This window comes from Macaca thibetana, chromosome 11 (assembly GCF_024542745.1).
Source record: "Macaca thibetana thibetana isolate TM-01 chromosome 11, ASM2454274v1, whole genome shotgun sequence".
NCBI lineage: Eukaryota > Metazoa > Chordata > Mammalia > Primates > Cercopithecidae > Macaca > Macaca thibetana.
The window spans coordinates 21276425-21289983 of record NC_065588.1 but is presented as its reverse complement, the minus strand read 5'-3'; the positions used below and the strand labels follow the sequence as shown (position 1 = coordinate 21289983).

At 33.4% G+C, this 13559-nt stretch overlaps 1 protein-coding gene across 2 annotated transcripts in view; it reads right to left on the bottom strand.

The window, feature by feature from the left end:
• The window catches only part of LOC126930507 (solute carrier organic anion transporter family member 1B3), a 409969-nt gene that overhangs the window by 142258 nt on the left and 254152 nt on the right, over window positions 1-13559 (bottom strand). The window contains exon 15 of one of the 2 annotated variants that reach the window (XM_050747602.1): window positions 5874-6842. The exons of the other annotated variant lie outside the window; for it this stretch is intronic. Coding sequence (XP_050603559.1) covers window positions 6647-6842 — 196 coding nt within the window. The 3' untranslated portion in view covers window positions 5874-6646. Of the gene's footprint in view, window positions 1-5873; window positions 6843-13559 lie in introns of those variants that run through there. 2 annotated transcript variants of the gene reach the window in all.

Genomic DNA, 13559 nt, shown 5'->3' with positions numbered 1-13559 from the left:
ACTAAATGAAATAAGCCAGGAGCAGAATGTTTTGCACCACATGTTTTCACTCATATGTAAAAGCTTAAAAAAGTTGATCTCATGAAAGTAAAAAGTAAAAAAGAGGATACTAGACTGGAAAGGGTAAGGAGAAGGGAGGAATAGGAAGAGATTTATTAAAAGATACAAAATTATGGCTCAAAAAGGAGCAGCAAAATGGTAGTAGTAAGGTCTTACTTTCAATAATCACATTGAATATATATATAGACAGAGTTGTGCAGTTGAAAGACATAAAGTTGATGGAGTGGATAAAAATAACAAGGCTCAACTATATTTGCCTACAAGAGACTCATTTCACCTGTACAGACATGCATATACTGAAAGTGTATGAGTGAAAAAAAGATACTCATACAAATAAAAACCATAGCAAAGTGAGAATAGCTATACTCATAACAGATCAAACAAATTTCAAGTAAAAATTATATAAAGAGGCAAACAAGGCTACTATATAATGATAAAAGGATTAATAAAAGAGCATGTAGCAATCATGAACACATACACACCCAACATCCACCAAAGCATTTAAATACATGAAGGATACATTAATCAATCTAAAGGGAGAGATACACAGAGATACAATAATAGTAGGGAATCTCAACAGCCTGCTTTCTGCAATGGACAGATTATTTACCGAAAACCAAGAAGAAAACATCAGATTTAAACTGCCCTCTAGACCAAAAGAACTCAACAGACATTAACAGAACATTCTGGCCGGACGCGGTGGCTCAAGCCTGTAATCCCAGCACTTTGGGAGGCTGAGGCAGGCGGATCACGAGGTCAGGAGATCAAGACCATCCTGGCTAAAATGGTGAAACCCTGTCTCTACTAAAAAATACAAAAAACTAGCAGGGCGAGGTGGTCGGCGCCTGTAGTCCCAGCTACTCGGGAGGCTGAGGCAGGAGAATGGCGTAAACCCGGGAGGCTGAGCTTGCAGTGAGCTGAGATCCGGTCACTGCACTCCAGCCTGGGCGACAGAGAGAGACTCCGTCTCAAAAAAAAAAAAAAAAAAAAAAAAAAAAAACAAACCAGAACATTCCATCCAACAGCTGAAGAATACACATTCTTCTACACTGGACGTGGTATTTTCTCCAGGATAGATCATATGTTAGTCTACCAAAAAAGTCTTAGCAAATTCAAAAAATTAAAATCATATCAAGTATCTTTTTTCATGAAAATGAATTAAACTAGGAATCAACAATAGGAGGAGCTCTGAAATGCTACAAATACATGGGAATTAAACAACTTGCTTCTAAACAACCAATAAATCAATGAATAAATCAAAAGAAAAATTTAAAAAATTTCTAGAGACAAAAGAAAATGAAAACACAAAATATTAAAACTTATGAAATCCAGCAAAAGCAGTCATTAGAAGGAGGTCTATAGCAATAGATATCTACATCAAAAAAAGAAAAAAGCTCTCAAATGAACCACCAAATGAAGGATCTCAAGGACAGAAAAGCAAGAATAGACTGCATTCACAATTAGGAGAAAAGATATAATAAAAATCAGAGTACAATAGAGATTTAAAAACAATACAAAAGATCAATAAAATAGAAGGCAGATTTTATGAAAAGGTAAATGAAATTGACAAACCTTTAGCAAGATTAACCAAGAAAAAAAGAGAAGAGTAAAATAATCAGAGATTAAAAAAGGAGGCATTACATCTAATACCATAGAAACACAAAAGATCATAAGAAACTACTATGAACAATTAATTATATGCCAACAATATGAAAAATCTAGAAGAAATGGATAAGTTCCTAATCACAAAAACCTATCAAGGGTGGGGCAGATTGGGAGGAGGGGTGAGAGTTAAACACTGCATATTGGGTATAATATATACCACTCAGGTGACAGGTACATGAAAATCTCAGAAATCATCACTAAACAAAGTATCCATGTAACCAAAAGCTGCCTGTAACCCAAAAACTATAGAAATACAATCAATTTATCAAACCTGCCAAGATTGTATTAAGAAGTAGAAAATATGAAACAACAAATAATGAGTAATGGGATTTGAAGCAGTAATAAACTCTTCCATTAAAAGAAAGTCCAGGACATGATGGCATCATTGCTGAATTCTATAAAATATTTTTAAAAGAACTAATATAATTTTTCACAAACTATTCCAAAAAATTGAAAAGGAGGGAACTCTTTCAAACTTATTATATGAAGACATAATTACACTGATTCCAAAACCAGAGAAAGATACAGCAGCAATACAAGTACTTGAGGTCAATATCCCTCATGAACTTAAATGTAGAAATTGTCAACAAAATACTAGTAAACCAAGTTTAACAACATATTAAAAAATTTCAGCAGGATTCACATCAGGGATGCCATATTTCAACATATGTCAATCAAATAAGCATGATACATTACATCAATAGAATCAGAAAAATTATATGATCATTTCAATAAATGAAGATGCATTTGACAAAATTTAACACCTCTTCATAATAAAAACTCTCAACCAATTAGGTATAGAAATAACATACTTCAACATAACAAAGGCCATGTATGACAAATCCACAGGCAGCATAATGCTGAATGAGGAATTGTTGAAAGCTTTTCCTTTAAGATCAGGAACAATATGAAGGTCCCCACTCTTACCAGACCTATTCAACATATTACTGGAGGTCCACAAAAGACTCTGAATAACTAAAGTGATTCTGAGAAAAAGGACAAATCTAGAGACATCACACTACTTGACTTAAAAACATACTACAAAGCTATAATAATCAAAACAGCATTGTATTGGCCAAAAAAATAGAAGAAAAAAAGATCAATGGAACAAAACAGAGATTCCAGAAATAAATTCATGCATTTATAACCAAATGATTCAAAAAAGATGCCAAGAACACTAATTGAAGAAAGCTCAGTCTCTTCAATAAATGATGTTAGGAAAACTGAATATCCACATACAATAGAATAAAGCTAGACCTCTATTTCTCACCACATACAAAATTCCATACAAAATAGACTAAAGTGTTAAATGTGAGATCTGAAACTATTAAAGTACTAGAATAAGACAAGAAGAAATGCTACATAACTTCAGTCTGGGCAAGGATTTATTAGGTGAGATCTCAAAAATACAGGCAACAAAAACAAAAATAGAGTGATTACATCAAATTAAAACATTTCTGCATGACAAAGGAATCAATCAAGAGACTAAGGAGAAAACCTACAGAATGGGAGAAAATATTTGCAAATTTTACATTTGACAAGAGATTAATATCAAGAATTTATAAGGAACTCAAACAATTCAATAGGAAAAACCTAATTTAAAAATGGTCAAAATACCTGAATAGACATTTCTCCAAGGAAGATATAGAAATGGCCAATAGTTACATGAAAAAAATGCTCAATATCACTAACAATCAGGGAAATGCAAATAGAAGCCAAAATGAGATATCATCTCAACTCAGATAGAATGGATATCATCAAAAAGGCAAAAAAAAAAAAAAAAATGCTGGCAATACTGTGGAGAACGGGAAAGTTTTATATACTGTTGGTAATGTAAATTAGTACAGGGGTTATGAAAAACAGTATGGCAGTTCCTCAAAAATGTAAAAATAGATCTGTGATATGATCCAGCAATCCCACTACTGGGTATAGGGCCAAAGGAAATGAAATAAGTATGTTGAAGAGTCATTCTGCACTTCCATGTTTATTGCGCTATTCATATTATCCAAGGCATGGAATCAACCTAAATGCCATCGACAGAGAAAAGGATAAAGAAAATGTGATGTATATATACGTAATGAACTCCATTCAGCCACAAAAAAAGATGAACTCCTGTCATTTACAACAAAATAGTTGAGCCTGGAGAACATTATGTCAAGGGAAATAAGCTAGGTATAGAAAGAAAAATACTGCATGACATCATTCACGTGAAGAATCTAAACAAATTGATCTCAAAGGCATTGAGAGTGGAATAGCAGTTACCAAAGATGGGACAAACAGGGGAAGTGGAAGATAGGGAGAGGTTTGTTAATGGGTAAAATGTTAAAGTTAGGTAGGAGGAATAAGTTGCTGGTAATTACTGTGTGGTAGAGTGACTATGGCTAACAATAATGTATCTTTCAAAAAGCTAGAAGAGAGGATTTTGAATGTACTCACAATAAAGAAATAATAAATGTGTAAGGTGATCAATATGCTAATAACCATGATCTGATCATTACACAATGTATACATGTACTGAAACATCACATTGTATTCCATAAATATGTATGATTATATGTGTATGTGTGTTTATGTGAGTGCGTGTGTATGATCCCATCAAATTTGTTATATGACACCTACAAACCTAGCAAATGTGTGGTTTTCCTCAAGTTTCTGTTTGTGTGATTAATGTTTCTTTTCTCTAGTTTACAGACTGGGGAAACATTAATACATATATTAATTATGTATAGTAATACTATTTTATATATGTATGTATGTATATGTGTGGGTGTATATATATACACACTGGAAGTTACATATATATGTGTGTGTGTATATATCTGTGTGTATATATATGAAGTTACATTTATGTGTTTGTATATATAGGAAATTACATATATATGTATTTGTGTATGTATACATATAACTTCCAGGCCATTTCCCAGATTCTAGTAATATTTATTTTGTGTGACTTTGCTACACTCAGGTATACCTTGTCTTATCACATGGCTTTCTGTCTATCACGGAATACTAGCATCAAGTGGAATTTTTTAAAGATGTCCAAGCTATATCACAAATGCTTGAATTCAGAATCTCTAAAGTAGGTCTATAATTACATTTGTTGAAAATATATTTTTCCAAATCCTCTCCAGCACCTGTTGTTTCCTGACTTTTTAATGATTGTCATTCTAACTGTTGTGAGATGGTATCTCACTGTGGTTTTGATTTGCATTTCTCTGATGGCCAGTGATGACGAGCATTTGGAGAGGATGTGGAGAAATAGGAACACTTTTACACTGTTGGTGGGATTGTAAACTGGTTCAACCATTGTGGAAAACAGTATGGCAATTCCTCAAGGATCTAGAACTAGAAATACCATATGACCCAGCCATCACATTACTGGGTATATACCCAAAGGATTATAAATCATGCTGCTATAAAGACACATGCACACGTATGTTTACTGCGGCACTATTCACAATAGCAAAGACTTGGAATCAACCCAAATGTCCATCAGGGACAGACTGGATTAAGAAAATGTGGCACATATACACCATGGAAAACTATGCAGCCATAAAAAAGGATGAGTTCATGTCCTTTGTAGGGACATGGGTGCAGCTGGAAACCATCATTCTCAGCAAACTTTCACAAGAACAGAAAACCAAACACCGCATGTTCTCACTCATAGGTGGGAACTGAACAATGAGATCACTTGGACATGGGAAGGGGAACATCACACACTGGGGCTTATTATGGGGAGGGGGGAGGGGGGAAGGATGGCATTGGGAGTTATAACTGATGTAAATGACGAGTTGATGGGTGCTGACGAGTTGACGGGTGCAGCACACCAACATGGCACATGTATACATATGTAACAAACCTGCACGTTGTGCACATGTACCCTAGAACTTAAAGTATAATAAAAAAAAAAGAAAATATATTTTTACACTTGACTCTGATACCAAAAAAAAATCTTTAAAACAATTAATAAGAAACTACAACCTCTAGCATTCATTACAGTAGAGTTGTTGCTACTAGAAAATGCAATATTTAAATGTTTGATCTTATTTTCCCTCTGTCTTGCCTGGCTTGTAGAGATGTGGAAGATATCTTTTTGTGCATGATGAACCAACAAACATGTATGCAAGAGAGTGACACAGATTTTATTTCTCTCAGAGAACAGACAGATGCAACGAAGACACATCTTATCAATGTGTTTTGTTATTCAAGTCAAAGTCAGCTTTTCTTAAACCATTTCCATAGGCCTAGTAGAAACTTAACACATGCTGTAATATGTTGCCTGACAATTATACCTTGCAAATATTTGAATATTTCTATTTTTTTCAGTAGTATCTTAATGGGACGTTGGAAGAAAATACATCAAGGTGGCTAGCAAACACAATTTCAAATTATAAATTAATAAGATTTATAATTTCTGAGTAATGTACAATTTAACATGAAAAATAGATACCATTGTAGCATAAAACCTGGCTAGATTTTAGGCCTAAGTAAAATGTCTAAACGGTTTTATTTTGTTTTAAAAAAGGCATCAGGCGTTTCTCCTTATTTAGGCTATTAATCTATCTCTGCCTTTTTACTTCCACTGTATTCTAGTGATTGGTTTTATTAAGAGTTACAACTACCTGAGCAAGTACTTTTTCTTCTATTACATATTAACTATTCCTCTCACTTTAAATTTTTATGAATCATGTATTCTAAACTACAAATGCATAGCTATGTCCTAACCATGGGTACCATTTTTTATAGTTTGTTTCATTATAAATTCGTAGGCTTATTCATTGTTGCATCATAAGTGAAGAATGTAGGAATTCTCAGTGAAAAGACTCAGACCACCACAAAAGGAACATCTTACTGAATCAATGCATTAGTTGGAAACAGCAGCAAAATAGCTTGTTTTTTCTCCCCTTAATTACACGCTTTACTATTCTTCAGTAGATGGTGCAAACTGTTCAATGTTGTTTAAGAATTCTAAGTTTGCTTCATCCATTACTTGTCTTTCATTTTCTGATACTTTGGTATCCTTTCCACGGAATTTTTTCTTTACAATAAAAATAAATACAGTAAGTAAAACAAGTACCGGGAACACTAGGGCTACCTTCAAGCCAAAGAAGGCTCTTCTGTGAAAAGAGAATAAGGAAAATAGATTATTAAATTGTGAAAAATAGCTTACATTTTTTTTCTCCCCAGTATGCAGACCTTAAAAGAAAAAACAAACAAACAAACAGAAGTTATAGACACAAATATTAAGAAAGCAATTCTGTTTATTCTTTTCATTGGGACATAAAATTCTTTCCTATTGTTATTTTTTTTTTAATATGAAGCTACAGAAACTAAACTCCGGCTGTCTCTAGCCTTCCTCTGGGAGGGAGAAACATATACAGCTCCAACCCCCTCAAACCATCTCATTCTACCTAAGGGCGGGAGAGAGAAACTGAAAAGCAAGTTTGAAGTTCACAATCCAGAGTTACAGTCTCAGATTGAGACCTTATCATAGAACTGTAGAATGCTACTTTTTCTCCAGCATCTTACACCACATTAATAAACGCTTATATACAGCCATTCCTTTTACCCAGTACATTTTGTCTGGCTGTCAAGAAAAAATTGCAAATCTCATACTAAAAGGCAATAAACACAGTCTGAAAAGAATAAGATTGAAAGCCAGATCCAGATATATAAGGGATGTTGGAATTATCAAAATGGAAATTTAAAACAACTGCTATTAATTTGCTAAGGGCTCTAATGAATAATGTAGACAGCATGCAAGAACAGGTGAGCAATGTAGAAAGGAGATAAAAATTCGAAGAACCAAAAAGAATCACTAAAGATTAAAAAATACTGTAACAGATATGACAAACACCTTAATTTTTTTATTATTAGATAGAGCACAGCTGAGGAAACTATCTTTAAGTATATCCCAATACAAACCTCCAAAATGAAAAGCAAAGTAAGACTGGAGGAAAAAAAAAAAAAACAGGATAGCCAAGAACTTTGTGATAACTATGCGTGTGTAATGGAAATACTTGAAGGGGAGAAAGAAAAGAACAAAAGAAATATTTGAACTAATAAGCACTGAAAGTTTTTCTTGAACGAATGTCAGACACTAAAGTACAGACCCAGGAAGCTCGGAAAACACCAAGAAGGAAAATTGCCAGAAAAACTATGCATAGATTTGTTATTTTCAGACTGCAGAAAATCAAAGATGAAGAAAACATCCTGTAAGAAGCCAGAAAAAAAAAAAAAAAAAAAAAAAAAAAAAACCTTATGTATAGAGGAGTAAAAGATTACAAGAGACTTCTCTTCAGAAACCATGCACTCCAGAAGAGAGTGGACTGAAATATTTAAAGTGTTAAGAGAAAAACACCTCCAACTTAAAATTCTGTACCCTGTGCAATTATCTCTCAAAAGTTAAGTTGAAATAAAGACATTGTCGCACAATAAAAAACTGAGGGACTGTTTTGCCAGTACACCTGTCTTTCAAGAAATGTTGAAAGAAGTTTGTTAGAGAGAAGGAAAACGATATAGGTCAGAAACTTGGATACAAAGAAGGGAGAACATCAGAGAAGAAATCAGTTAAGGTCAAATAAAAACAGTTTTATTCTAAATTGATTTAATAGAAAACAGTTTGTTCCAAACAATAATGGCACAATGTGTTTAATAGTATTTAATTTACATGCTTATTCATATGTTTATGTATGATTACACATAAGTGGAGTAAATGACAGCAATGACACAATGGATAGGAAGGAAGAATGAGGGTTATTCTGGTATTATTAGGTACTCTTACTGTCTGTGAAGTTATAAAGTGTTATTTAAATGTAAACTTGGGGCCGGGCGCGGTGGCTCAAGCCTGTAATCCCAGCACTTTGGGAGGCCGAGGCGGGCGGATCACAAGGTCAGGAGATCGAGACCACAGTGAAACCCCGTCTCTACTAAAAATACAAAAAAATTAGCCGGGCGCGGTGGCGAGCGCCTGTAGTCCTAGCGCTCAGGAGGCTGAGGCAGGAGAATGGCGTGAACCCAGGAGGCGGAGCTTGCAGTGAGCCGAGATCGCGCCACTGCACTCCAGCCTGGGCAACAGCGTGAGACTCCGTCTCAAAAAAAAAAAAAAATGTAAACTTGGATTTGTTCTAAATGTCTATTGCAAACTCTAGGAAAACCACTAAATGTTTTAATTAAAATGGTACAACTAATAAACTAATAAGTAAGATAAAATGAAATTATATAAAATACTCAATTAAAACATAACAGGAAGACAAAAAGTAGAAGACAAACATAGGATCAAAGAACAAGGGCAGCAAATAGAAAATAGTAACAAATATGGTAATATTAATTCAATTACACTAGTAATCACTTTTAATGTCAATGATCGAAATGCATCAATTAAAAAGATCAAAATTAGCTGGGCATGGGGCTGATGTCTGCCATCCCAGCACTTTGGGAGGCCAAGAAAGGAAGAATGTATGAGTCCAGGAATTCGAGACCAAACTGGGCAACAAAGTCAGACCCCATCTCTACAAAAATTCAAGTATTAGCTAGGCATGGTGGTGTACACCTGTGATCCCAGCTACGTGGGAGGCTGAGGCAGGAGGATCCCTTGAGCCCAGCAGGTTGAGCCTACAGTGAGCCATGTTCAAGCCACTGCTCTCCAGCCTGGGTGGCAGAGTGAGACCCTGTCTCAAAAAATATTAATAATAAGGTTGTTGATGGATTAAAACATTGGCACCCCTGAATATGAAACATGAGGTAAAAATTTAATAAAAGATTTAATAAAATATTTTTAAAAATGTTTTTAATTTCAAATTCCACTTGTTCATTGCTGATTTAAAAATAATTAGACTGAGGAATTAATGCTAATATTAATCAAAAGAAAGGGGAGTTACTATATTTAAAACAGAGCAGTCTTCAAAGCAAGAAAATTGATCAAGGATTAAAAAAATGCCTTATGTAATAACAAAGGGATCAGTTCTCTTATTGTCCCTTGAAAAACATAACAATTCTTAATACGTAAGCTTTTAAGAATGGAGTGTCAAAATATGTTAGGAAAAAATAATAGAACTTCAAAAAGAAATGAAGTCCTCAACATGGTCAACAGGTTCCTGGAAACTAGTAAATTTAAGTGAAATTTCATATTGTATAATGAAACCAATTTTACCACAGATAATTGGTGTAAACAAGAGTTAAGTTCCTATGGCATACAGTATGTTGTTTTGCTTAATGTCAGTTTCTAAGAACCTATTGACAATAAGTGGAGAATTAATGTAAATGAATCCGTAATTGTGTTAGGAGACTTCAAAATGCCTCTATCAGAAATGGGCAGATCTAGCAGGCAAAAATCAGTAAGGACATAGTTTAACTCAATGACACTATCAATCAACAGCATATAATGAACACTTGTAGACTACTCCATCAAACAGCAACAGACTACAAAGTCTTCCCAAGCTCACATGGATTATTCATTGAGATAGACCACATTCTGAGATATAAAACATATCTTACAAAATTTAAAAGAATGGAAATCATGCAGTGTATTTCCTCAGACCACAGTGGAATTAAATTAGAGTTCAATAACAGAAAGATAACTGGAAAATCTTAATATATGTGAAGATGAAACAATACACTTCTAAGAAACATATGAGTAAAGGTGAAATCTCAAGAGAAATGTAAACATATTTGAAATAAGAGAAAATAAAATTACAGTATCAAAAGTTATGGGATGCCACAAAAGCAGGGTTAGAGAAACATTTGTAGCATTAATGCATATATTTAAAATGAAGGAATATCTGAAATCTATGGCTTAATCTTTTACCTTAAAGTAGAAAAAGAAGAGTAAATTAAATTCAAAGTAAGCAGAAGGAAAGAAATAATGAAAAGTAGAGCACATATCAATGAAATTTAAAACAGAACATGAACAGAGAAAATCAACAGAAACAAAAGATATTCCACTGGAAAAAAAATAGTAAAATTGATGAGCCCCTTGCCAGGCTAATGGAGATAGAAAGAAAAACACGATTTATAAATATCAGAATTGAAAGATGGAACATTACTGCAGATCCTATTGACCTTAAAAGGATAAAAAAAAGGAATATCATGAACAGCACTATGGCCCCAATTTTATTAACCTCAACGAAATGGACCAATTCCTTGATAGATACGATCCACCTAAATTCACACAAGAAGAAATAGACCATCTGAATAGGCCTATATCTGCTAAATAAATGAATCAATAATTCGTAACCTTCTAAAATGGAAATCACCAAACCAAGATGGGCTCATGGATGAGTTCTATCAAACACTCACATAAGAATTTATGCCAATTCATTATAATCTCCTTCATAGGATAGAAGCAGCAGGAATAGTTCCTGTCTCATCCCATGAGGTCAGCATTATCCTAACACACAAAGCAGACAAACATATAACAAGAAAACTACAGAGCAATAAATCTCACAAATACAGATGCAAAGATTCTCAAAAATAGCTAATTGAAGCCAAAATTATATAAAAAATTATATGCAACAACAAAGTGGAAGGTATCTCAGGTTTACAAGACTGGTTCAACATTCAAAAATGAATTACATAATTCGTTATATTAACAGGCTAAAAATGAAAAAAAAAATCACACGATCACATCAGAAAATGCAGAAATGCATTTGAGAAAACCAAACACACATTCGTGACTAAAACTCTCATTAAACCAGGAATAGAGAACTTTATCAATCTGATTTAAAAAAATCTGCCAAAATCCTACACTTATCTTACTTAACATCAAAGAACCCAAAGATTTCCTGCCAAGGTCTGGAACAAGGAAAGGATGTCACCTCCCATGACTGATTTTCAACATGGTATCGGAAATCCTAGTTAATGTGATTTAAAAAAAAATGAAAAGGGAATGAAATGTATACAGCTTGAAAGGAAATATATACAGGTTGAAATGTATACTAGTACCAGAAATCCTAGCTAATGTAATTAAAAAAAAAAAAAAAGAAAAGGGAATGAAATGTATACAAGCTGAAGGGAAGAAACAAAACTGTCTTTTTTTTTTTTTTTACATATGTGTATGTAGAAAGTCTCAAATAATAGACAAAAATACCCTGGAACTAATAAGCTATTATAGTAAGATTGCAGGATACAAGATGAATATAACAAAATGAAAAGTTTTCCTATATATTATCAATGAACAAGTGGAATTTGAAATTAAAAATGCATTACTATTTACATTGGTAACCCTGAATATGAAACATGAGGTAAAAATTTAATAAAATATATACAAAAGCTGCATGCAGAACACTATAAAATTCTGATTAAATAGATCAGAGAAGAACTATAAAAATGAAGTGATATTCCATGTTCATGTACAGTATAGAAAGACTCAATATTGTCAAGATGTCAGTTCATCCCAGCTTGATATACAGATTCAATGCACTCCCAATCAAAATCTTCATTAATTATGTTGTGGATATTTACAAACTAATTCTAAAGTTTATACGAAGAGGTAAAAGATACTGAATAGCCAAGACAATACTCAAGGAAAAGAACAAAATGATATATTGATACTACCTGACCTCAAGACTTATTATAAAGCTGCAGTAATCAAGACAGTGTAATTTTGGTAAAATAATATACAAATATATCAGTGGAAAGAACAAATAGCCCAGAAATAGACCCACTTAAATATAGTCAACTGATCTTTAATAAAGAACTAAGGCAATACAATAGAGAAAGAGTTAATATTTTCAATAAATGGTGCTGGAATAGCTAGAGATCCATATGAAAATAGTGAAATTACACTTCACAAAAATTAACTCAAAACGACAAATGTAAAATGTAAAACTATAAAAAATGTAAAATGTAAAACTGTAATCTATGATGTAACACAGGAGAAAACAACCTAGGATTTGTTTATGACTTTTTAGATGCAACAGCAACAGCACAATTCATTAAATAAATCATTGATAAGCAGGTCTTCATTAAAATTAAAACTTTCTGAATAGAACAGTTATCCAGGCATGTATCTCAGGTTTGCAAGACTGGTTCAACATTCAACTATCAATTTGTCTTGGCTATTCAGTATTCAACTGTCTTGCCTATTCAGTATTCAAATATTGATTATATAATTCATTATATTAATAAGCTATATAAGATAAATAATCATGAAATTACATCAATAGGAGGCTAAGGCAGGAGGATCACTTGAGCCCAGGAGTTCAAGACTACAGCGACCTAAGAAGGTGCCACTGCACTCCTGTTTGGGCAACAGAGCAAGACCCACTTCTGAACAAAAAAAACCAAAAACAAATTCTTCTCTGAGTAAGTGAGAAATACACTGTCAAGATGATAAAATGAGAGTCAGAGGACACAGACTGAGAGAAAATATTCACAAAAGACATCCAAATAATAAATATGGGAAATCTCTGTGCTTTCTGCTCAATTTTACAAAGAACTCTTAAAACTGAACAATTTAAAGGAAAAAACAGTTAAAAAAAAATGGGCCAAAGACCTTAACAGATACTTCTCCAAAGAAAATGTAGAGGTGGTAAATAAGCATATAAGAAGATGCTTCACATCTTATGTCATCAAGGAAATGCAAATTTAATGCAAATTTAAACAACAATGAGCTACTACTATATACCTAGGAGAATGGCCAACATCCAGAACACTAAACATTAAATGTGGATAAGGAAGTGGAGCAACAGAAACTCTCATTCATTGTTGGAGAAAATGCAAAATGATACTGACACTTTTGAGGCCAGTCTGACATTTTTAAATAAAATATACATATTTTTGCCATATGATCACGTAATTGCACTTTGGTGTTGATCCAAAGGAGTTGAAATCTG